Below are 26551 nucleotides of genomic sequence, written 5' to 3' on the forward strand. Positions count from 1 at the left end.
GTCTGTGGATAGCAAAAATAGCTTTGACATCCGTACTGACTCATTCCAAATTTTGAGATTAATTGGACTTGAACAAGAGTACCTTGACACTTGTCTACTACAGCGCAACAGGAGACAGAATGAGGCAGGCATAAGTGCAAGATATCAATATTTACAGTCAAAATCAAATAAAAAATGTAGAAATGACTTTTACAAAGCATGTCCTTATCTGCTCATGCTGTTTTAAATCTGAGTTATTAGAAAAATTGCTACAGAAAGGCTAACTAGCATTAGAAACTTTAGATTTTAAAAGTCTTTATTTAACAGAGCCATAATTTGAAGATTTAAAAGTCTGTAAATGCCATGTAACTAAATTACAACATATGCTATGTAATTAAGTTACAGTGTATAAAAACAATTTAGACAAAAAAGTAGGACAACTTCCTAGAAAATTTGATTTTGTAACAATGTATCACTATATACAGCACCTGAAAATGATTGGGAAAACAGACTGCGCAGAAGATCAGAGGTAAGTTTTACAAATGCAATGTTCTGCATTCAATAACTTAGTTCAGTGCTTTTAAAGGAAGTTTAGACTTGGAAAGAAATTGTTCTGTTGTATCGTCCGTCTTCGACCTCTCCAAGATGCTTGTAGATTTGTTCTCTTTATCCTTTTTCACACTCTTTTTATGCTGCAGGGTTTAAAATGTTCCCAGTTAGTATGACAATTTTACATACAATGTTAAAGAATCCAACATTAATCTCTATTTTCTGAGTTGTGCAATTCTGCACATAATACTCAAAATATAAAGAAGTTTCCAGGACAATTTAATTTAAAAAAGACACAGGAGTCTTTAAAGCCTAAGACGTTAACATTTTCCTCCTTAAAACTAGAAAGAAGACACCTTTAGGAATTCCTGACTATGTCTAACAACTAATTTGTTACAAGTGATTTCTTTCAAAGGTCGTTCTTGCCACAGTTAATGAGGACACCCTTAACTGAGACAAATTTATAAAGTGTACTTTTATTGTTAATGAAAGCAAACCAGCAATTACTATTCCAAGAGAAATGCCTTAAAGGTTGCAAAGTTAGATTTAAATCAGATTCTTGTCTGCAAGTTCAGGTGTAATTTTTAGGCTTCTGATAAATTGACTGTTACTCCTGAGGGAATTCTTCACTGTTATGTATACACAGAAATAATTCCACCCCCCCACTTTTTTTTTTTTTTTTAAAGGATAATAATTTGCTAGAGCCGCAGTGTCCAATACCCTGCCTGCTTGCCACATCTGACGAAGTGGACAGCACGATGTGATGAAGCGGCTCCTTAGACCTGCAGGCATGGAGTGCCCTCTGACCCTCCATGCACACAACCCATCACATAGTGGGACAAGAATGGTGGCAGTGTGGAAGCAGCTCCTCCTGTGGCTTACTTGGGCCATGAGACAGCTTGTGGCTGGGTGGCTTAAGCAACTCAGGGCTTGGGAGGCAGAGTGCAGTGCAGCTCAAGGATGCGTGGCTCTAGTGAGTCACCAACAGTTTGCAAGGGGACTGGGGGAGGTTGCGGGGCGGTTGAGGGGAGGGGAGGCGGAGTGGCAGCAGCAGCATAGCATGTGGTGATCCAGTGAATTGCTTTTTGACATCACTGTGCTAGAAGAACTGAAGCTATACTGTTCATACACCAGGGGCTGCTGTGGAGCAAGAACACAGCAGTTAGCCATAACAGGCAGCAGCAGATAGGGAGACTATTTCTCATAGGCCACCTCTACACTAACAAGTCTTTTCAGAAAATCAGGCCCTCTTTTGAAAGAGCAGGAGGAGCACCCACACACAAAGGCCATTTCTACACATACCACTTTCTCTGAAAGTGGCATGCTAATAAATGGCCCAAAATATGCTAATGAGGTATGGATGCTAATTCCCCATTCCTCATTAGCACAAGGTCACATGATTTGGAGGAAGCGCAGTGTGTGTTCGTGTTCGTGTTCCAGACTTCCCACAGGCTAAACATCATAAAATAAAAAGTAAAACAATGATCAGTCCCTTCCCCAGTGGAGATGGGGTTTCTAATCTGGTGCAAAGGCATTAGGGTAAATGTTCTGCATTTAATTTAATACTGAGCAATCTCATATTAAAATATATTGGTTGATGTTCCCTTTTGCTGGCTTCAACTTTAAAAATTTACTTTCAGCTCAGTTTGCTGAAGGAAAAAAGTCAATGTGAGGGAGGAATTTATTGACTGCTTCTATAAATCAAGATGTTTATAGTCTCAAATTTATATTCTGAAGGATTAAGTCTGGTCACAAATCCACTACACAAGTGCTGTTAAAAGGCATGTTATTTAACTTCTTCTGACCCTATTATAAAAGGGTCACTCTACTTCTTGGGAAAATCCAAACCTGTCTGCAATCAGCTGTGGAAATTACCTGGAAAAAGGGAACACCTCCATTTGTTTGGCAGCACACACTTGTGTCTATGGAAGATTTATCACTGATAGTACTTTCATTAAATTCCTGTACCACCTCATCTTCCTCCAATGAGTCCTAAAAAACACAAGTTTCCAATTTACATGAATATAAATCCACCCTGAATTTAGCCAATCGTTTAATCAATTCCCTAAAATATGCCACATAATCTTGAGATTATAGATCTTCACATGAAGAATTGTCAAGCAAGAGACCCCTTTAAAATTTTGTTATATCCATACAGTGCTTTTCTGAGCTTTGCATGGATACTCACATTGTAAATAGGTAGTGGAATACAAAATGTAAGCTTCCAGAACTTCATGTTTACAGGGTTAAACTGAAACACCTTAAACGGTCGTATTAAGCATTCCAGAGATTCCAGAAGACTGGAAAAGGGCAAATATAGTACCCATTTATAAAAAGGGGAACAAGAATAACCCGGGAAACTACAGGCCAGTCAGCTTAACTTCTGTGCCAGGAAATATAATGAAGCAGATAATTAAAGAAATCATCTGCAAGCATTTGGAAGGTGGTAAAGTGACAGGGAACAGCCAGCATGGTTTTGTTAAAAACAGATCATGTCAAACCAATCTAATAGCTTTCTTTGACAGAATAACGAGCCTTGTGGATAAGGCAGAAGCGGTGGATATGGTATACCTAGACTTTAGTAAAGCATTTGACACTGTCTCACATAATATGCTTATCAATAAACTACGCAAATACAACTTAGATGGGGCTACTATAAGGTGGGTGAACAACTGGCTGGATAACCAGACCCAGAGAGTAGTTATTCATGGTTTTCAATCCTGCTGGAAAAGTATAACTAGTGGGGTTCCCCAGGGATCTGTTTTAGGACTGGTTCTGTTCAATATCTTCATTAACAATTTAGATATTGACATAGAAAGTACACTTAAGTTTGCAGATGATACGAAGCTGGGAGGGGTTGCAACTGCTTTGGAGGATAGGGTCATAATTCTAAAGGATCTGGATAAACTGGAGAAATGGGCTGAGGTAAACAGGACAAAGTTTAATAAGGACAAATGAAAAGTGCTCCACTTAGGAAGGAACAATCAATGTCACACATACAGAATGGGAAAGGACTGCCTAGGAATGAGTACAGCAGAAAGGGATCTAGGGGTTATAGTGGACCACAAGCTAAATATGAGTTAACAGTGTGATGCTGTTGCAAAAAAAAAGCAAACATGATTCTAGGATGCATTAACAGGTGTGTTGTGAACAAGACACGAGAAATCATTCTCCCGCTCTACTCTGCGCTGGTTAGGCCTCAGCTGGAGTATTGTGTCCAGTTCTGGGCACCGCAGTTCAGGAAGGATGTGGAGAAATTGGAGAGGGTCCAGAGGAGAGCAACGAGAATGATCAAAGGTCTAGAGAACATGACCTATGAAGAAAGGCTGAAAGAATTGGGCTTGTTTAGTTTGGAAAAGAGAAGATTGAGGGGGAACATGATAGCAATTTTCAGGTATCTAAAAGGGTGTCATAAGGCAGAGGGAGGGAGCTTGTTCTTCCTTGCCTCCGAGGCTAGAACAAGAGGCAATGGACTTAAATTGCAGCAGGGGAGGTTCAGGTTGGACATTAGGAAAAAGTTCCTAACTGTCAGGGTGATCAAACACTGGAACAAATTGCCAAGGGAGGTGGTAAAATCTCCATCACTGGAGATATTTAAGAAGAGGTTAGATAGATGGCTTTCAGGGATGGTCTAGAAAGTGCTTGGTCCTGCCATGAGGGCAGGGGGCTGGACTTGATGGCCTCTCAAGGTCCCTTTCCAGTCCTACTCTTCTATGATTCTATGAAATCTCATATCCCCTGAATAAGCAGTTCAAAAACAAAGCCTTGTATTTATACCATCTCAAATTTACCTGATCTACAGACTCTTCTGTCATCTTGGCTGCATTATTTAATGTAGTTATGAGTTCTGGTTGCTTCTGTCTCAATTGCTCAAGTAGCAATTCACGAGGTTCTGTTCTCATAAGAGTTACTGGATATAAGTAGTCTTTTCTCTGTGGAGTTGTCCCTTGAATGAAATTGATGTAAAAGTTAGTGGAATTATTAAATTCTTCCAAGCTTTCATTTTAATTAAATCTCAGATTTCATGTTAAATGAAATATAGGAAGCATTCTTTGTAGACATCCTTGTCTTCACTGAAAAAAATCCAAGACTATCGATCACCTTATGTTCCCATTAGTTTTAGCTTGTGAATTCTGTACTCAAATAACTTACTATGAAATCATTCCCCTTCCCATCTTCCTCTGTAAATACCTGTTGGGATATCCACTTTTAGTTCCTTCTGCAGGAAGACATTAACCTGAGTCAATCCACACTGTGCCTTCTCACAGAGGATCAGTTTCTGCTCCAGGAGTGTCTCCTTAGCATTTTCAATCTGGCTAAGGAGGCTGTTCAGTGATCTTTCTTCAGCAGTTTTCTGTCTGTTAATCTGGTCAGTGACTGCAGCAACAGATGCATTACAGCTTTCCTTTGCATTCTGAAAGACAGAATACCAAATTAACAAAAAAAATTAAGGCCATAGCATCTTGCCTAACTGGTGGGACAAGTTACATTTCAGGTTGTCATTAAGCTGAAATGTGACCTCATATAGAAGAGTTTGGTCTTGCTGATTTATATTTTAAAAGCAGTATTTAGACTAGTCAGTTTCTTGGATTGTATGCAGTAGCCATTGGGAACAGATGCCATTGAGTAGTCATGAAACACAGATATTGTCATGCTGGATCAGAACACTGGTTTTTCAGATTCATGATCAAGTCTCCAATACGAAAGAACACTAAATGCCTCCAAGTAAGGTGCAAAATAATTGTTACTGGACAATTCCAATATAAAGCATTTGAAAGGGGCTAGGAATAAGTTTACATTTTAGGAAGCACTGTTAATCCTTAAGGCTGCAAAGAAATTCTTCCAGATGTGCAGCTGGTGTGAACAGATATAGTATATTCTTCCTGGGTCTTCAGACAGCCTGCAACATTTAGTTATGAATTTATTCATGGGGATTTTAACTCTGAAGTCAAGTGACAATTTAAACATCAGAATTAAGTCAGTTCATTATTTATTTTAGGAAAGGTATGGAAAAGGATTGGGAGTGAAATCCTTGGATGGAAGAATTGTCATAGGGAAGCGGTGGTGTGGAGCATGATACAAGGACAAGAAAGGAAGAAAAATAAAGGCCAAATAGCTGTGGCACATTTTCCTGCCCCAGATTGATTCTGAACCTAATTAAAAAGTAAGCTATACCTGAAAGCCATATTCTATATTTGATCACTGTACAAAACTTCCCACTGAGCTATCTACTGTAGACATAGGGATGCATGTAAGTTTTCACAGGATGTGTCCAAAAGTTTCACACCAGCCTATAGACCATGACTATGGACCAGATTTTTATGCTATTTGCATTTCAAATTCCAACTGTGTTCTTTACTCTCACCTTGCCTTACTAGCTTCCACTTTAATTGAATTTCCAATTCCTAAAAATGCCTGTTTGGCTCAGAAATCTCTTCTGCTTTGCCATCTAACTACATTGGTTTTCTTGCCATGATTAAAGGAGAAGCAGAAAGGCATGTGTTTATTCTATACCACAGCAGACTAAAGTTCATTTTTTTCACTTTTGACTTAAAGGCCACATGAAGATATCCCTTTTCTAAAGCTGTATGTCTGCACTAACTAATTTTGATTATTATTCTGCCATGGGTACTGATTTTAATCAAATTGTGGTCCTTAGTGATATGATTCAACACCAGCTCCTGTATTACTTCACCAGCTGGTGCTATCTGCCACAAAAAGATGATATTCTGTAAGAAGTTATCTACAGCCTTAGATTACTTCTCTAAACCTAAAAGGATTTTGACATTTGACAAATTTATGAACTGATGGTTAATATCACATAACACAAGATTGGGTACATGATGTCATAGGAACAGAGAGGCAAGCCAACCTCTATTCTTATGAGGCCTGTAGCATAGCCGTGGGAGAATGATATAGGCAGTACTTTGGATTTGTATCCACACACATTCTACTTTCTGATCCTCTCCACTAAGAGCTTCTCATTAGAGTTGGAAGTTATCAGTTACCTTCTGTAAACACTGAAGCCGTTCCAGCTCACTGCTAAAGTAAGGTATCTGTTGGTCAGTAATGCAGTCAATCTTCGTATTTGCAGATTCAACCCATTCATCTGTCTCTTGACACAGTGTGGTGAGACTTCTGCAAAGCTGTTCACAATGTTCAGTGGACTCCTCCAGCAACTTTTTGTCTTCTCTGTATAGCTGCCTGATCTCTTGTGAGAAGTTATCCAAAGAGGCAATGTTTTTGTTGTGCTGGGAAGTTGTACAGTTGACTAGGTCTGTAGTTTGCCTGTATGAACAAATTTATAATATTAGAACAGAAAATCTGGAAATGCTGATTTTTAAAACATCATCTGTTTAATATGATTTGACAACAGCAGCAGTGACAATTAATTTTAAAGCACAGGTTGGACTTACTTCCCTGGTTCAGCACCCTTGGGACCCGACAGATCCCAAATGAGGGCGTTTGCTGGACCAGGAGAGGTCATTTCTGGCCCCGGCCAGGTACCTGGTCCCATGGCCATTAGTCCTCCTGCAGCTGGGACTCTATGATCCAGGACCAGTTGAGAGAGGATCAACTTACAAGTCAGATCCAATCCTGTTATAAGAGGTCCCTGAAATGCTGTCTGTTCAAGATATTTATACAGTAATTTTTCTCTAACAGTCTATTACATTTACATCTAGTTATTATGGGAATTTTGGCCAAGACTTTCAAAAGTGATTGTCCACTTGATAAACCTTACAAGGATCTCAATTTTAAGAAAGTACCAAGCACCCACCCTTGGAAAATCAGACCTCCAAGCATTTCAAGTTGGGTCCCTAAAGTCACTTCTGGAAATCCCAGACTCTGATGTTCATTCTGTCAATGAACCCATTTCTCAAATGACAGATTAGCTTATATTAGTAGTCAGTTAATATTCCCACAGAACTTAGTGTAAGTATGCAGCAGTAATCTAGCCTTCATTATACTCAATGGAGACATACCCAATTATATTTGTTGACCACTCAACAGATGTATGGTTCCTGAAATAATAAAACTTCTTGGTAGCAGGATCTATAAGACCCTCAAATTTGATCAGAAATTAGGTGCACATACCCTCAAGGCTGTGTCTACATCTACAAAAAACTCCGAAATGGCCATGCTAATGGTCAGATCGAAGAATACTAATGAGGCACTGACATGTATATTCAGCGCCTCGTTAACATGCTGCCGGTCACAGCACTTTGAAATTACCGCATTTTGCCCCTGCGCAGCTCGTCTACCCGGGGTTCTTTTCCAAAGGACCCCACCAACATCAAAATGCCCTTATTGCTATGAGCTCATAGCAATAAGGGGATTTCGACGTTGGTGGGGGTCCTTTTGAAAAGGACCCCCGTGTAGCCAAGCCATGTGGGAGCGAAACGCAGCAACTGAAGTGCCATGACTGGCAGCATGCTGATGAGGCACTGAATATGCATTTCAGCACCTTGCTAGTATTCTTCGATTTGGCCATTAGCATGGCCATTTCGAAGTTTTTTGTAAGTGTAGACGCAGCCTCATATGCTGGAAAAATTTCAACCAGGATCTGAGTTTTGTGACAAGACCCTCCTCTAACAGGTAGGACTTGTCCAAAAGAGCTTACTGCACTCTAATTTAAATAAATACATGGCATCTATGTAAGATAAAGTAAGTATGCACAAAACAAATTTCTTACAGACAGGCATTTTCTTGGACAAAAGCAATACTGGTCTTCAAGTCTCCACCCTTTTTAGATAGGCCAGTTAAATTCTGCTGGGTTTTCTGAACCAACTTATTCAGCTGGCTTTGAAGAGACGCCATGAGTTGAGTTGTGCCCTATCAGGAAAAATGCAGGGTTATACACCTGACAGGAGAATTAACTGCAAAGCTGTCAGCAATTTCAAAATTAATTGAGTAGACTCCTTATGGAAGGTAGTGTGTATAATGCACCAACAAGTATAGCTACATTTCAAAGCCACAACCACCAGTCATGCTCAGGAAATACGTAAACAATGGATTCACTTAGATTTTGGAGCAAGTTGTGAGTAGCAGTTTAGCAGCAGCTATAGGCCACTCCAGGAGCAGGCATGCTAAATTTTACCTCTCCCACAAAGCTATAAGCAGCACCACCCTTGAGGCTGAAATAGGACAAGCAAATTAAATGAATGGGAACTATGGTCCTAGCCTGCCTCATGAAGCAAGTATGACAATGAAATTAAGTCAAGCCAGGTGAAAACCACTATGTAAAATGCTTATTTAATGCTTCTTGTTCTAAGAAAAAGGAGATACCTCTGTAAATGCCAGCTTTGCCACCTCTGCTTCTTCCTTCAATCTCTCACAGTCATCCTGAAGATGAGCCAGAACACTGGATATATCTTCCTGTAATTTATTCAGGGCTAAACAGTGATTTGTAAAGAAGGTGCTTGTTTCTTCTTTATGTCCTTCCATCTTTAGAGGGAAATAAATTACATTAAGGTATGATGAGGACAACGTGAATTAGGGAAATTACAGTGGAAGTTTTCATAAACCTAGCACTATGACCACACATTGCTTTTACATTCTCTCTCTACCTCCTCCCGTCCAAAGAGTTTACAGGCCAAGCAAAATAGGGTGGACCAAGATATGGCACTTATTACAGGTAGTTTTGCTGTACAAGTTGAACTTCTGGAGCCCCTCGGGACCTGACCAGTGCCAAACAAGAGAATTTGTCAAATCATGGGAGGTCAACATTGTCTAGCAGCATGATCAACACTTCCATGGCTTACTGGGCTATTAGCAGACATTTAGGGGTAAACTACAGCTAAACAACAGCACAAAACACTGAGAGCCAAGACTGGTGGCTGTAAACAAACTGGATGGGACCATGGGAAACTTGGCCACACCCATGGTAAGTGGTCATCTAACTAATAAAACTATTCCAGATTATTGATGTTGCTGGACAAGAGTGTTGGACTAGCGAGGTTCAACCTGTATTTTGAAGTTAAAGAAGGGAGGCTGGTATATTAGACAAGAGGCTGTTCTAAGTGCAAGAGAAGATATAAAACCGAACGTGGTAGAATGAGAATAAAAGGGGAGATGCTCGGGCAGGACAAAAGTAAAATGCACTAGAATACTTCAAATACAGTAGTCCCTCAAGTTACGTTAGGGTTGTGTTCCCACGGACCCTTGCACAACTCAAATTTCGCATAAGTTGGGAGGCGGGGGGGCGCGTTTTCCCCTCATAGAAGAACCATTCTACAGCTGGGGAAGCAGCAGGAGTACTGGAGCTCCTTTTCAAAAGGTATGTCCTGGGACTGGGGGGACCCAGTTGGGGACAGTTAAGCCTGGCAGTGGGGTGGGGTCATGGGACGGACGGACACACACCTACCCACCCCGTGGCCACACAGGGTCAGGGTCGAGCCAGGCCCAGGGGGAGCAGGATTTTGACGGTTTACTGTATAGAAAATAAACTACACACTGAGGAAGATAGCAAGCCAGTATACACACTCCAGATGGGAGATGTGATCAGAACACAGAAGAGCATTTTGGATAAACTGCACGCAAAACAAACCTGTAAGAGGAGAGGTTTAAGCAGTGTTTTCTTTTATCCAAAAGCTTGGGGAGCCAGATTTTCACAACTGGACAGCTGAGATGTGTGCTAATGTATTCCCACATAAGCGCAAAAGGAAGAGGTCACTAATGGAAAAGCAGATTTAGCAGCTGGATAACTGATGAACACACGGGGCAAAGTATGCAGCTGGACAAGGCCAGAGTAGAGGCAGAGACTAAGATGAGAACCCTGGGAAGAGCCACTGCAAAAGTCTTCAGTAAGCTAAGTGAATTAGAAATACACAGCAAGGGAAGTCCAAGGAGAAATGAATGTGACATATTTGTGCATTTACCTTTTCAGCCAGAGCTGAACATGTCTTGATGTTATTCTGAAACTGGTAGTTTACTCCCAGTACAAATTCTACCACAGGCACCAGACTATTTAATGCTCTTTTCATTCCACACTTATGATCTTCCTGGAAAGAAAGGGGTGGGGGGAATAAATAAATAAATCAAACTACCAGACAAGTCTTCAATTCAAGTCTGCAAGAGATTATTCAGACTCATCTGGATATATGCAAGCCCCTGTATATTCTGCAATTGCAAAATTTGCTCCAGAATCTGCCTTGCTGAAGAATTATGCATTTGAATCTCAACAATCATAAGGGAAATAAAACCCCACGCATTCGTAGACCTTCTGTTTGGGGAGATAGCCTTGAACATGTGAACAGAACATAAACCCCATTACCAACCTACTTCCAAAAAGCTTGAAACAATGGCCCAGGTGTGAGTGCCCCTCTCATTTTACTTCAAGCCCCAGGGATGCGGTAACTGTGCAGTTGAGGACTTAGGAGGTATGGAATTCAAAGTTATTTTTATTAATTGACTAAACTAAGTTTATGGAGGCACTTGCAAAGTAGGAAATTACCAAAATAATTCAAGAGCATGTAGATTAACTAACCATCAATCTCTTCAACTCAGCTTTATTTTTTACTGACAGATTCTCCTGTTCTAGTATTTTTTCAGAAAGCCAACAAGTTTCAGCAGACAGCATGTCCACAACAGAGCCAAAAGATGACGATACGACTGATGCAATAACATTAGCGGCTGAAGAGCTGGCAGACAGAAGTTCACCTGCAACAGGTAAACAAAAGGAGTTCTCCCAACAGTCCTATGATACAAGGTAGCAGTTCATTTGAGGATATGCTAATAATGTGATACGAGGACAAGAACAATTTGCCTCAGGCCAGAAACCGTGCCTCTCACGTGTCATAAGGGTTGCCTACAAGACCGCAAACTGAAGCGGATGTTTGAGCATTGCCTTTAATGTATGGGTATGAGTATCCAATTTGGATTGTCATTAGTATGACAAATATTTTAGGTAAAGCCTGGTCCTTGTGTCATGCCATATAAATTTTAGGAAAGTCTTTGGTATTTCTGTTGCATATCGTTCATGTGAGCTGTCAGAAATAGATGGATACAAACGTGTTACACTTACCAAGTAAATTAATGTAAGATTCTAGCATCAGTTGCTGTTTCAAACTGTTCTCATTAACAGAATCTTGTATTTTGCTAAACAGAGCATTCATTAGTCCTGCAAATCTCTGCTGGGCCTCAGCATTGTGTTGATCAACTACTTTTTTACGATCTAGTTTTGCATGGAGACCAGACACATCTTTTGTTGTTTCTTCAACCGTACTAAGCAACTAAAATTAAAAAGAAAAAATTTCCTTTGTAATCTCCAGATAAATCACTGTCAGCCTCAAAATATAACTGAATTGTCCACTATAATCTCCATTTGACTTAAGATGAAAACTTAGCCATATGGTTTAAGGTAGGAGTTATGTCCCTAGAGAAGGGAAGCCAACAGTTTACATTAATACATTTACTGTACCCTTGCAGTTAATTTCTTTATCCTTGTATAAACTACAAAAAGGAGCTCAGGCATTCAGAAAGTTGCACACAAACTGTTTACTTTGACCAACTCCAAGAATAGACACACCAAGGCTTTAACATCCCAGCAACCATGGTCCCAAGAACAGGAACTGAAGGAGCATGCTGGCATGCTTTTTCTGAAGTATTACAGAAAGACTGTGTAGTTACTACATGCTTCACTAGAACACTGACATTTAAGTCGTTTCTCATTACTATTGTGCATAATACAGAAGTGAACAATGTAGTTTGCCTACCAATGCAAATAAGCCATCCACATTTGTTACAAGAGAGAGCTCAACAGGAACATCAGAAAACAAGGGTTATGTCATGTAAATATAGATACAATATTTACCAGTTTGACAAAAAAGTAAGTTTTCCACAGCAGGAAGAAAGGCTGTAAGAATTAAGAGTAGTACTAAGAATGAAGTTATCGATGTGCCCCAAAGTGTAATAGTGGCATGTAATACTGTTTGGTGTGCAGTTTACTTAGTTAGTACAACAGATTATATGACTTTACTGTAAACCTCCTCTATGAAATATTTTCATGCTAGTTCTCTCCCATAAATTTGATGGGACAGTTTATCACCTTTAGGACTGAAGGTCATCCTTTAAGTTACCATGTAGGATAAGCATTTGCTCATTCACTGAACCCTGGAAGCTTCACACGCAGATTGGAAACTCAAAGCCTGCTGGGCAGGATGCTTTGAGGAAGGCAGCATGCTGTGGTTAGTGAAGAGCTAAGCAGTCAGTCACAAATTTGTAGCTCAAGTGATGCCCTCTCACCATCACCATGGGGTGAGTCTGGTCCAGATGAACTTGCAATTACTGTATTAATACAGTAAATTACAAGTCATTCCCTTAAATATTAATTATATATCGATAGAATTGCTTATAGAACGTGGGATGTTACACTTCCAGTTAGTTAGCAGAAATGCAATAACCTTGCTAGCCGTGCCATGAAGCTTTTCTTCGGTGCTCTCCAAAGCTGAAGCCACATACTCCTCCTCCATAAGATAAATCTTGGTTTCTTCCAAGTTTTTCTGAGTGTCTGCCAGTTCTCTTGCCCTGATCTGTAGATCTGTTTTGCACTGTTCAAGTTCATCTTTATTAGCCACAAAGAGCTCCATGACCTAAAGTGCAGTTGAAATAATGCAATCAGTTAATGAGATACTACTTTTCAGAAACCCAAACTTCAACTTAATTACACTTCCAAATAATATATTTGTTAGGAAGAATATCTTCTCCCCCAACATTGTGACATATGCCAAATTACAAATGTAATCTCAGTTCTAAGCAGTATGCTTGATATTTGAGATCTTGTAGACTAAGCGTGAATATGTTTCAAAACAAATATGAGACACTTCTTCATAACAGAAAAATATAATTGATCACAAGGAAAAATTCTGTAGAATTCTAATATCCACTTAAGGTTCTCCTATGAAAGGCAGCTTAACCAAATACAGTAAACTCTTTCGTATCTGGCAGCCCTGGGATTGGGAGGTTGCCAGATAGTTAAATATGCTGGATAACGGAGATATACACTTAGCAATGCATGGCACAAAAGAAAAACAAGATCAGATATTAACAAACAAACAAAAAGTGTATGCAAAGTACTTTACTTACCAACAGTACTGTACACTGTAAACTTTTACTGTATTTCCTGTATTTATTTGTATTTACTTTCACTATTTTGTACTCATGGAAAATAGAACTAAAATTTACTTATGGTTAAAATGCCAGTTATTGAGACTTCAGGATGATAGAATGTCAGAGAGTTTACTGTCTAAGGAGGAACATATATTTGATTAATATTTGACTTACCTAAAAGCAAGATTTGTTACATCAGCATTTGATAGCTTTGTAGTTCCAAATCTTGGAGAGTAATGTTTCTTATTCTCAGATTTAGCATATTGCATATGTACAATGAAAAGTCACCTTTTCTTATACATACACTGTAAATAGATGCCATTCCACTGAGAAAAAGAATTTGAGTCTAGAATTTTTGGTGAAAGATCATGAGAATAATTTTAAGATAAGGCAAGCTTAAGGACCAAGCATAAAACTGCATAATGCTTTTACATGTTAGAGTGAAAAGCCACACTTAGTAAGGAGTTCAGCATTGGGTTTCCCTTTCAAATAGTTATTTATTAGATTTGAAGTTTAGCTTCAGCTTCACTAAACTAAGCTCTCTAAAATACCACTGGCATAAAAGCATACTTTGTATAGAGTTGGTCAGAAAATTCCAGCTTATTGGAACCAAAATGTATTGCAAAACTGAAATGGGTTGACAAACTTTTGTTGAATGTCAGACAAAGGTCCAACAGAACCCTGTTAGACAGGTTTTCCTTCAGAAACTTGTCTGGTTCCTGTCAAACTCACCAAGGCTATCAGGCTCCACTGCACTAGGTAAGTCTCATCTTGTCAGGGCTTCTAGTTCCACAACAGAAATCTGACTTGACTGGGTTTCTAAGGACTTTCAGGCTCCTGACTCCTTGTTTTGTAGCCCGGAGGTCCTGGGATAGGCTGCCAGGATATATGCTACTGGGTAACCCTAAGAGCCCCTCAAGCTGCAGCAAAACTGACAAGAATGTCAATTTCGTTCAGCAGCTGCAAGTCAATTTCGTTTCAGAAACACCATGCATCTGCTTCTGTAATCATTTCCCACCCCCAGGACTGCCAATATTACATGTCAACTCACAGTGATCTCTTTAGAGTTTCTAGAAGTACCCCCACATCAAGCTCCTTTCTTTGATCCAATCCTCAAATCTCCCAGTCATCAACAAAAGTAGTTATTCTTTGCAGACTGAGTATTGTTAAAAGACTTCACTTACTCTTTTCACTTCTTCCTCCATGGCACTAATTTTCTCAATATACTCCGCAATTTGTTCTTCTTGAACAGTCACTTTTCCAGTCAGAGCACTAAAGTAATAAGTATGACACAACTGATTTAACAATTACCTAATGGTATGTGGCTATTTGAACAGTACTTTTGATGCTAATTTCCATATAAACTATAGAATTATAAAACTGTTGGTCTGGAAGTCTAGTCCTCAGCATTAATGGCAAGGCTAAATATTAAGACCATCCAATATCACCAGAGGGGGTATTTGCTAGACCTTTAATAATTTTTTTGATCTTATCTCAACTTTCTCCAAATTTGTTCACAACTTTCCTGAAATACGGTGCCCAGAACTAGATGCAATTTGAGGCCTAAGAATTACTTCATGTCTTGTTGCTCCTGCTAATACATCAGTAATCAGTATTATTTATTCATATGCAACAAGGACTGATGCCTGTTTGTTTTAGGCACCATGGTTATGTCTACACTAGGGGAAAACTTCGAAATGGCCGTGCTAATGGCCAAATCAGAGATACCACCAAGGTGCTGAAATGAATATTCAGCGCCTTATTAACATGCTGCTGGCCACGGCACTTCCGAAGTGCCGCATTTTGCTTGCGAGTGGCTTGTCTACACAGGGGTCCTTTCTGAAAGGACCTCACAAATGTCAAAATCCCCTTATTCCTTTCGAAGTGCCACAGCTGCCAGCATGCTAATGAGGCACTGAATATTCATTTCGGCACCTCATTAGCATTCTCCAATTTGAGCATTAGCACGGCCATTTTGAAGCTCTCCCCTAGTGTAGACGTAGCCTATGGTGTTAATGAAGAACCTTTTGTTTCTTCCTTTAGATGCATTATTTGTTGACCAATGCACCAACTAACATTGAGGCACGTAAGAGTTTAGAGAAGGTCTCCAAACTTTGGCATGTTCCTCTAGGCAAGTGTAGAAGAATGTTCGAGGGCTTAGGCCAGCAACCACTTGGGATGGGGTGGAAGCAACTGCCCCCAGCCCGGCCACACCTCTATTCCTGGCCCATGGCTGAAGGGTAGGGCTGCAAGTGCAACCACACATAGTTATGGACCCAGCTGCTGGCCTCCCACTGTGGTCTGGCGGTGGCTCAGCTCGTATCCCCAGCTTTAGCCGTCTTTCCAGTCCCAGGCTAAGCCTTGGCACCCTGCTCTTTGAGCTTCAGGCCCTCCCTCCTGGCCCCAGTGTGCACAGCCAGAGGTGTAGGGGTTGTAGAACTCTGAAAAGTTTGGGGACCACTGGTTTAGAGACTGACATTGCAATTCTTATGGATACAAATGCTCTTATAAAACATATTACATTTGAGGATGTACCTGCCATGCCTGACACCAAGTTTTTAGACGTTTTTGAAAAAAATCAAAGACTTACTCATAATTTTCAGCAGAAATGTAGATTCCATTTTTCTCTCTTGCAGCAGCAAGATCTCGTTTCAGGCGTTCAATCTCCTCAGTATATTCCTGTAACAAAAGTGATCTGTAAAAGCCTGAAGACTGAAATTAATTTTCTGCTTTGATTTAGTGTTACAGCATAACAGTGACCCGCTAAGAATTTTTGGGAGTAAGGGCACTTCAAATTTGCGTGGGTATTTCGAAGTGCCTGTGGCTACATGGCATGCCGGCACTTCAAAGTTGCCATGGAGAGAATTAGCCTAATAAGGTGCTGCATACTCATCGCAGCACTTCATTATTATTCCCTGCTCAGGTGGATTACCATGTCCCCTTCAAATATCGGGGGCTAGTATAGACACAGCCTAAGAGTCAGTTTTGTCTCCCATGCTGTGTTATTTGTCAGAAATTAAGAACTGATTCATTGTATGAGTAGAATGCTTGTATCTGAACTGAGGCACTTACTGTTTGAATACTTTGCTAGATTTCAGTTGTGATAGTTGAATGGTCTTAAGCCTCCTCGTGAGCAGATTTCCCCATCAAAAAGCTATAACTATAAAAGCAGTTCCCAGCTTGGTGCCCATGCAAGATAAAATGGTAACATTGCTAATTCTCAACAATTTGACAAATAAATTTAACTACCCCTCAATTTTTGAAAGCATAATGCCAAGTTACCTTAATGAGAGCTTTTTTTGTCAGCTTTTGGTTAACTTCAGGTTTATTCATGATATTTTTGGCCCTATGTGCATACTCGAGAGTGCTCAGAGTTTCCTGAATAAAAGCAGAAAGACAGGCATGATTTCTAGATGACGATGTATACTTTCATTACTTTATCTGAACTTGTGTGTGATTTCCAATTGCTAGAATAAAGATCCCACAAATGACAATACAGGATTTCTATCAGCTTGCACAAAGGGAGGCAGGGTCAGGTCTTTACCTCAAGATTTACAGATGCAGGAGAAACTGTGGCAATTATAGATGTTTTTGTACGTCCGCCAAGAGAATCCTGCAGGATTCTAGTGAGTTTAGATTCCCTGTATGGAATATGTGGGGCTCTTTCTACAAGAGCAGTAATGACTCTTCCCAGAGTAAGCAGAGACTGATTGATATTTCCAGCTTCACGAGCTCTTTTGTCAACTGCTCCAGAACGACCAATGTTTTCGCTTCCTGCAAGATCAACCTGAAAGGAGGGAGGAAAAATCCGTAATTTACTGCCATGAGTGTGCAAAAGGCAGGCAACTCCCATATTGTAAAACTGGGGATAAAGAATGATTCCCAGAATGTCAATATGCCACCATGCATACAACCTGTCTTAGGGGGGGGTCTATTCTATATTTTCCCCTATGGCTTCATAGAAACTTATGAACTGCCATAACTGGATCACACCGATGGTTCATCCTTCTACAGCGGCCTATGCCAAGGCTTCAAGGTGAGTGAACAGAACAGGGCAGTTATGGCATGATACACATCATCCACTCCCGGTAGTCAGAGGTTTTGTATTGCCCCAAGTATGGGGCTGTGTCCCTGATTATCTTGGCTAATAGCCTTTGAAAGAAATTATCCTCCAAAAAAAAAAAAAAAAAGATATGGATAATTCATAAACCCAGTGACATTTTTGGCAACCACAACATCCCATGGCAACGAATGTCACAGGTTAGTCTTGCATTGTACAAAAATAAAAAAAGGCTCCTCTTGTTTGTATTAAACCTGCTTCCTGTAAATTTCATCAGGTATCCTCTTGTTTTTTGTTTAATATATTGTATGAAATACACCTCAATCTGTAGCATGGCTCATGCAACCCCATCTGGTGCTGTCCAAGTCACAAGGCAATCTTCAGAAGTTTGAGAGCTGGGGCATAAGCTGCCAGAACTTGGGGTTTCAGCCCTGTGGAAGGTGCCTTCCTGAAATCAGGGCTTCAGCTCCATCGTCTCCCCAAGAAACTAAAGCAGAGACCCTTCCCTTCAGCTCCCCTCTCTTTGCCACTGCCTCTCCTCATAGAGCTTACACTTGTGAGCTGATGGGAGAGGCTGCTAAGGGAAAAAGAGGGAGTATTCCAGGATTCCAACCTGCTGGGAGGGCCAACCCTTTAAATTGTCTCACTCCAAACCCCTCCCTTACAGGCAACAGTCGTCTCTTTTAGAGCCCTCTAGCCCATGGCTTCCCAAAATGGGGGGCGTGAAGAAATTCCAAAAGGAGGCACGAGGTGACCCAGCACCCGCCATCATTCTCCACACCTGAAGACAGAACCAGCCTTTGCTTCCAGCTCTCAGCCCCTGCCATTTTACGTGGGTGACATGGTGCAGCCGCTAGAAAAAATGGCTGGCAAAGACCCACATGGAGCTAGCTGCCTCTTGCAAAGATGAGTGAGTGTGCGTTATGGGGGGAGGAAGGGAATGGGGTTAGATGGGGGACTAGGGGTGTCTGGCTTGGGTGAGGGGGATAGGGTAAGAATGGGTGACTGGTGGTGCCTGGCTTTGTGGGATGGGAGGGGCTCGGGCGGCCAGCTGACTTGTGGGACTCACGGTCCTTTGACAGCTGGCCCTGGCACCGCAGAGTTCAGGTGGCTTGGGCTGGCAGCTGGTCCCAGTAGTGCAGGGCTCAGGCAGCCAGGCAGGTGGGTGGCTGGTTGGCTGGCTAGCCTTGGGGCAGTGCAGGCTTGGGCAGCTGGCTCTAGCAGCACAGGACTCAGGCAGGTGGATGGCTAGCATGGTCAGTTCTGGCAGCTGACATGGGGCTCAGGTAGCTGGCCAGTGGGGGCTGCACCAGGCACCTTCAAGGGGCCCAGAAAATCTATTTGTGGTTATTTTTAATTTACAATAACATCTTTATATCAATGTTTTATGTTTATCTTAAATTACAAATTGATTTTTTTGTTAAAAGGCAGGGCTGGAAGATGGTAAAGAAGAGGCGGGAGGGCTTCTCACAAATCAAAAGATGCAGCGTGATGCCAAAGTTTGGGAACCACTGCTCTAGCCCTACCATCCCACTGTAGGGCAGAAACCCTGTTCCCAGACTACAGATTGCTTTCTATTTTTAGACCTCTGCTGGACACAATTATTTCTCCTGGCACTTCCTGGAATATTAGTCCAAGATAAAAGCTGAGAGATTTTCAGTCAAAATAGCACTCAAAATAAAACTGATTTTAGTATAGCTACATGCAGACATATACTAACCACATCACTCCCCCCACTTATTTATGCAAAATGCATAGTCTACCAGCATAGAGCCACATTTTTTTAAACCTAGAGTTAAACTAGAAGGCTGTAAAGCTATATCTAGGACCTCATACCTTGCAGTGGCACAACTATACTACAGGTTGAACCTCTCTAGTTGCCAGACGAGAGTGGGCCGGACATCTATATTCTGCCATGATTTTAATTAAACAGATGACCACTCATCATGAGTGCAGCCAAGTCTTCTGTGGTCTCAAAGTTTTACAGTCACCAGTTCTGTCTCTCAGTGTTATGTACTGTTAATTTAGCTCTAATTTACCCCAAATGTCTTCTAAGAGCCCAATAAGCAGTCAAAGTATTGGTAATGCTGCTAAACACTGCTGACCTCCTGTGGTTCGGCAAATTCTCCTGTTTGACACCAGTCAGGTCCCAAGGATGCCAGATGAGAGAGGTTCAACTTGTACTACATCCATGCAACTGTAATGTATGCAGCGTAGCTGCTTTTTGCTGGCAGAAGAGAGCTCTCCTGATGGCAAAAGAAAACTACCCTCAATGAGGGGTCATAGCTTTGTTGATAGATTATCTCCTGTCAACAAAGCTCTGTCCACACTGGCACTCTCTCATTAAAACTTGTTGGTCAAGGAGTGTGTTTTTTTCCACGCTTTTAACAGATAAAAATTTTAATAGTATTATATTGCAGATGTAGCTTAAGTGTCTCTCCTAAGAATTAGTGTCAGCTCTTCAATTGAGACAGTGAGGAAAAAAACTATTTTCCCCCTAGATTGTTATTCTAGAAAGGTCAGGTTCTTAAGAACTATGGAGTTTAATTCAGATACTTACCAAATTTAGTTTCCCAATTTTAACAAGCTCTTCTCCATCTATTGTAGTTTCTTTCATGTGTATGGTGACTGAAAACACAGAGTGTGAACGACTGCAAAATAAGTCAGTTTAAGACAGACATCCCAATAAATAAATAAAATATATAAATAAAATATTTTTGCAAGACAAGTCACTTATGAAGTGCAACTGAATTTGGTGAACTTGTACCCCAGGAATCAGGTTGGCCCACTGATTTTTATAGTCAGTCACTTTTCTAGTACATCTTATTTTCCTAAGCACACTTCTAAATAAGTGCTTTACAAATGAGATCCACTGAAAGGCCTTAATATATTAACATAGAAAGGCTCATAGTATCTGAAAAAATCAGCCCAAATGTTTAGGTTCCAGGAAAAAAGTTTATGAAGACATAAAAGCAATAAAGCTGACTGGACACACTTACAGAGTAGTAGAAGCCAAACGAGATCAAAATATCTTGTACCTCTTGGAAAATGACATCTCTGCTGCCCCTAACTTGCTATTACATTAGACCATTATCGGCTCAGACAATGGAGAACATCTGCAGATCACAGATAGTGCATCCTGCAGCACCTGGGTGGGAGACTTCTGAGGAATGATGTTCTTACCCAACTCACCCCTGACTGCTTTGTAAGATATGACAGGACCACAGCAGGAAGTGGCATGACTACACATTATTCAGCATAGGCAAAGCACCGAAACTCAAATTATATCACATCCTTATTTCCCAAACAGCAAGTTTTCAAGAGTTCAGGTAGGAAAATCAGAGTCAGGTTATATCGGCATAACCCCACAACATAGAAGCAATTGATATAGGTGGACAAGGTTTCCCCCCAGTTGATGCAGAAACTCCACCTCTCCAAATGATGGTAGCTACATTAACTGAATCATTCTGTCAACACAGTTTAGTCTACACAGAGAGTTAAGTCAGAATAGCTAAGTCAGGGGTATGCATTTTTCATGCCCCTGACCAACATAACTATATCAACCAGGTCTATGTTGCAGAAGAAACTTGTTTCAGTTTGTATTAGTATGTACCACAACACCTTTCACTCATACGTTCCTACTAATCAGGCTTTTTGTTCGCCTTTCCAGCCATTTGTCACAAAGTTCCAAAAGCTAAACTTAGTACTTCAGTTACTAGTAAGTGTTGTTATTCTAAAAAGCATACTGCAGAATATGTGCATCTTGGCAGAGGTCTGATAGCATTCTGGTGCTTATGTTGACTGGAACTCATGAATAAGTAAGGTCCAGACTAGAAGTCCTCCTCAAAAACCAACTGTTTCTAGGTATATGACCCCATTCGTTTTGCCTGCCTTTGTCTTCCAAAGGCAGACTGCTTCTGGCTGTGCTTATGTTGGGCTGCACTCTCCGCATCCTGCAGGACAACAGAAGCATGACTGAAAGCCAGAACAGAGTCAAAATCTTCAACATGTAAACTAATATGGAGAGCAATCTCAAGCAGCGATCAGTTTAATTTCAACATCTGACTTGGGCATGCCTGGTTTGTTACACCAAAAATGCAACATCTTATAAGAGGAAAATTTTGTACCTTGAATATGCATTCATGTAAGTAGCTGCAGTTGTTCTTTTTGCTGCTCCTCTTTCCAAAATATGATACACTTCATCCTTGTTGTGAACAGTTATTTCTTCCAATCCTTTGATAATTACACCCCTCTGTCGAGACAAGGTTTTACATTGAAATGGCTAAAGAAAGATCTTTAAAAGAGTTGCACTTGAGTTTTTGAATTCAGATCTGTACCTTGTTACGAGGGTCATCAAACATTTGTAGTCTCTCCCCTACATCAGGAGAGGGATTCAAAAGATCAAAAAGCTCCTCATTGTAGATTTCCAACAGGGAGACTTTCACAGAAAATTCTGTACCGTTGTCTGAGAGTTTTTCAAATATTTGATGCAGTGTACGGGGGATTATACCAGCTAGTGGATCCTATAATTCAAGTACATATGCATTTATTAAATTCCAGTGTCAAAAGAAGACCAAAGGGACAGTGGGAATAAAGAAAAAAATAGGTTAGAGAAAGCAATGTAAGTTGTTTTCAATACGAGAGCCCGATACGAATAAACCATCTTCTACAGGATAATTTTCAGAGCATGTAGACAGGTTTGACCCAAAATCAGTGTTATCTAAGAGAATAGTCATAATTTTTAGAAAGCAATTCATCTGTAAACTCCATGTTACGGTAAGTGATTTTGAAATGAGAGCTTTAGAGTACCTGCAAGGAACCTATTCCAACCAAGTTTTCATTAGTTGCAGCTTGCCTTCTGCAGTGTACTAAAACTGAATTACAAGTCAGCTAAAAAGCTTTAAATAAGAAGTCAGATTTACCTCTTCCCACGTATATTCTTCATTAGGCGATCTCTCCCCTTCCATTGTGAAGGTTTTTCCTGTACCAGTTTGGCCATAGCTGTGTGGCAAATTTGAAAATTAAAAGTGTATAGTTAAAACTGTAGTTACATGTTAAGAAAGTAGTTTGGGGCACTTACGCAAACACAGTACAGTTGTATCCCATAATAACTTCATCCAAAATAGGACAGACAACGTTCCGGTACACTTCAATTTGCTTTGCTTGAGCTCCAAAGACCTGTTGAGGCAAAGTCAGGGCTACATTTGGTTACACTCTGATGTGCTTCACCACTTGAAGTCAGCGCATAGCGCCATTCTGCAACTGACTATTTAGATGGAAAATTTTTCTAGCAACTATCTAGAAATTAATAACTCAAAGAACAGTTACCATATCAAATGTGTAAGTCTTCCTTGCTGTCTTATCTGTTACTCCTCCAGTACGGACGCTAACCTCCTTTCTTGCATAGTCACACTCTACAACAGCATGGCAGTTTGCTTTGCGCTCTGACATGTTAAAAGGCCTAAAAGACAAACACATCATGAATCAGGTTTGATCAAGTAGTGGTGGTTGTTTTGGTTTAAAAATCCAAAAGCAGCATAGTATTTGTGCAGTAAAAAACAACAAAATGAACTTGCTTAGTCTAGGGCAAGTTTCCTCAATTTACCTTCAAAGCACTACTTGTACTTTATGACTATTTGGCATGTTCACAGCGATTTTATTTGTGCATGCATTTTCAACAAGTTTATTGCATCTAGAACACAGGAGAGACATGCACAATAATGAATTTGACCTAAAAAATACAGTTTTATTTAGATTTGTCAGTTTGTCTAACAATATACCAAATTATATTTCACTAAGGGTTAAATAAACTGCATAATTCTTATGTAAACATATTGCTAAGAAAACCTTAATGTGGCATGATCCACCACAGGTCCCTAGCAATACCTCTAGTCGGCAATTGTGACTTTTCTGTAGTGGCCATCCTCCAGAGTTTGAAGAAAAAGCCCCGTCCCTCGCAAAGCATATACCCAACTGTGCAATACTTTGATATGAAAGAATGGAGTTGTGAGAGGAAAAGATTTTTTTCCAAATCAGGCTATACGTAAAAGCACACATTTTTATTAACCTTGTGGAATACCTTTTCACCTAAAGCAAAAGGCGGAGATATTTGGGTTAGCTGAAAAAGCAATGGAAGACACTGTCCAACCTGGTTATACAGCAGCTAAATAAGCTAAATGTCTACTGAAGTTGATTTGATATGGGGGAGGGATTAAGTTCCTCATTGGACTGATTACTTGTATACAGATGAGAAAAGGAGGACATGACATTATACCATTTGATGGCCTTTGGGGCAAAGAATATCTTACTCTATTTTTAAGACACCATGTCAAATGTACAGGGCTTATAAAACAGTTGATACTATCAGAATGATTTTAAGGCTGATCCATTATTTCTGTTATGAAGACCTACTGACAAGCACTTACTTTGCTAAAAAAGCTTTCCAGATATTTGAATGGTAGGGAGTAGAGAAATATCAGGGGAATTTAGGGAAGTTTGACAGAAATATGATTAGTCTTTTATGGCTAGTATCTGTCCTTCGAAGATAGCTACTACAGGACCCTGCATTGGAATCCAAGGAACTATGTTGCTGTGGGGATGTCCAGAACTGTTTAAGACGAGGCAGAACAGAGTTTTTGACCATTTGTTATGTGTTTGCTTTCACACTCTGTGACTGCTTCATTGGCGTTTACAGCGTGATCTCTTTAGGCGGCTGTGTGCTGAGCCAGGCAGACTGCTGACTAGGCAGAGTGCTTACTAACAAGGTTCTAGCCTGCTCCCTTTGACCCCTGGTTCCTTCACAAAGGGATGTAGCTAATTTAGGCAGGAGTTGAAATTGCATTCAAAGAAGCAAACAAAAAGGTGCAGCAAACACAATAGTTTAGAGAAGGAAAGTCACACACCTAAGTGGGGATGTAAAATCCCATTTAGTTAACTGTTTAAACATTAGATTTAACTAGTTAACCAATTAAATGGTGTATGTGGAGAGGGTGTGAGTGGGTGTCACATCACCTCTATCATAGGTGGAGGCTGTTCCGTCCAGGCTTTAGCAAACCCCCGCCTGCAGTGGGCTGCTCTAGCCCCCACTGGCTAACCATAACCAGTAAGCCTCAACCACTAAGCACCCTAAATGGATAACTGGGTAAACATTAACATCCCTATACCTAACACCCACTGACCTGAGGCCAATAATACCCCCACCCCAAAACAAACAAAACTTGCAAACATAAAAACAATGCAGCAGAAATGCAGAAGTAAAGTGGAGGCTGTCCAGTTTATTGCACCAAAAGCAGCATGTAAGACTGTGGGCAAGTGGGATGTAAATGCATATAGTGCAAGCAACTGATGATCCTCACAGAATATTGGCTTGCGAGACCAAAGTGGCTGACCTGGAGGAACTAAGGGAGACAGAGGTACACAGATGAGACTTTCAGGGATACAGTAGAGCACAGTCTCACCCTTGGGCTACGTCTACACTAGCCAAAATTTTGGAAATGGCCATACAAATGGCCATTTCCAAGTTTACTAATGAAGCTCTGAAATACATATTCAGCGCCTCATTAGCATGCGGGCAGCTGCAGCACTTTGAAATTGACACGGCTCACCCAGATGGGGCTCCTTTTTGAAAGGACCCTGGGTACTTCGAACTCCCCTTATTCCTATAAGCAGATGGGAATAAGGGGACTTCGAAGTAGCTGGGGTCCTTTCGAAAAGGAGCCCCGTCTGGGCAAGCCGCGTCAATTTTGAAGTGCTGTGGCCACCTGCATGCTAATGAGGCGCTGAATATGTATTTCAGCACTTCATTAGTAACCTTCAAAATGGCCATTTGCATGGCCATTTCGAAGTTTTTGGCTAGTGTAGACACGGCCGTGGTGTGACAGTATGTGGTGCTGAACAGCACAAAAAGCTCAGAGAAGGCAACCATCAAGCTGGAGCAAAGGAAAAATTAGATTTTTTAAAATAATAAAAAAAACCAATAAAATACCAAACCTCTCATTTAAAAATAAAAGATACAATTAAATCCTATTACAAACATCCCACACATACACTCAGTCCCATAAAAATGAATTAATGGCTCTAATCTGTTCAGCCATGTAACTGTATCTGACCAGCCTACCTACTAGCTCTTGCTTCTTGAAATCTTAGGGGACTAAAAAGTAACACATGCAAAGACAGACAGATAATCTGGATAGGATTGTTTTCGTTCTGTGCTTACGTGTGGTGAACACTGGCCAAGAATGGAAGAGGAATTAGTTAAGATATAGTCTTAGGATGCGTCTACATTAGCAAGTACTTTTGCAAAATTTTTCGAAAGAATGGAGCTCTTTCAAAAGATCCAGCGGAGTGCCTCCACACACACACACACACACACACACACACTCTTCTTTCTAAAGCAAATCAAAAGAACGTAGCTCTCCTTTTGAAATTGCTCTTCCTTTCCTGTTTCAGGAAGAGCGCCTTCTTGCAAAAGCTTCTTTCAAAAGAAAGCATGTGTAGACACTCCCCAAGCCCTTTTTTCCCTCCCTAAAAGAGCAGATCTGATTTTTCAATCTCTGACCCATTCTTTCGAAAGAGCAGGGCCTGTGTGGACACTCTCTTTTGAAAGAGCAAATAACTCTTTTGATCCACTTTTTTGTGCGTGGATGCTTTTTTTTAAAAAGTCCTTTTGGAAAAGATCTTCTGGAAGAGCTTCTTTTGAAAGATCTCTGCAGTCTAGATGTAGTCTTAAAGACAGAGACAATATATGGGAAAGGATGGAGATGGTGTAGAAAGGAAGAGTGGAGTAGAGTAGAAAGAAAAAGGGAAGACATTATTTAGTGCACTGGGGAGCAAACTTTTTACATCAGGCCTTACTTT

At 40.6% G+C, this 26551-nt stretch overlaps 1 protein-coding gene across 1 annotated transcript in view; it reads right to left on the reverse strand.

The window, feature by feature from the left end:
• Positions 1–424: 424 nt before the first annotated feature.
• KIF11 (kinesin family member 11) overlaps positions 425–26551 on the reverse strand; it is a 31833-nt gene continuing 5706 nt past the window's right edge. The window contains exons 3-23 of the mRNA XM_074999558.1: positions 23024–23156; positions 22776–22873; positions 22618–22696; positions 22033–22218; positions 21823–21947; positions 20256–20346; positions 17180–17422; positions 16918–17013; positions 16226–16314; positions 14811–14907; positions 12930–13109; positions 11552–11759; positions 11015–11187; positions 10407–10529; positions 8815–8973; positions 8222–8361; positions 6537–6816; positions 4720–4942; positions 4320–4474; positions 2404–2520; positions 425–671 (exon numbers count right to left, since the gene is read on the reverse strand). Coding sequence (XP_074855659.1) covers positions 546–671; positions 2404–2520; positions 4320–4474; positions 4720–4942; positions 6537–6816; positions 8222–8361; positions 8815–8973; positions 10407–10529; positions 11015–11187; positions 11552–11759; positions 12930–13109; positions 14811–14907; positions 16226–16314; positions 16918–17013; positions 17180–17422; positions 20256–20346; positions 21823–21947; positions 22033–22218; positions 22618–22696; positions 22776–22873; positions 23024–23156 — 3121 coding nt within the window. The 3' untranslated portion in view covers positions 425–545. The remainder of the gene's footprint in view (positions 672–2403; positions 2521–4319; positions 4475–4719; positions 4943–6536; positions 6817–8221; positions 8362–8814; positions 8974–10406; positions 10530–11014; positions 11188–11551; positions 11760–12929; positions 13110–14810; positions 14908–16225; positions 16315–16917; positions 17014–17179; positions 17423–20255; positions 20347–21822; positions 21948–22032; positions 22219–22617; positions 22697–22775; positions 22874–23023; positions 23157–26551) is intronic.

The sequence above is a fragment of the Carettochelys insculpta genome, chromosome 7, assembly GCF_033958435.1.
Source record: "Carettochelys insculpta isolate YL-2023 chromosome 7, ASM3395843v1, whole genome shotgun sequence".
NCBI lineage: Eukaryota > Metazoa > Chordata > Testudines > Carettochelyidae > Carettochelys > Carettochelys insculpta.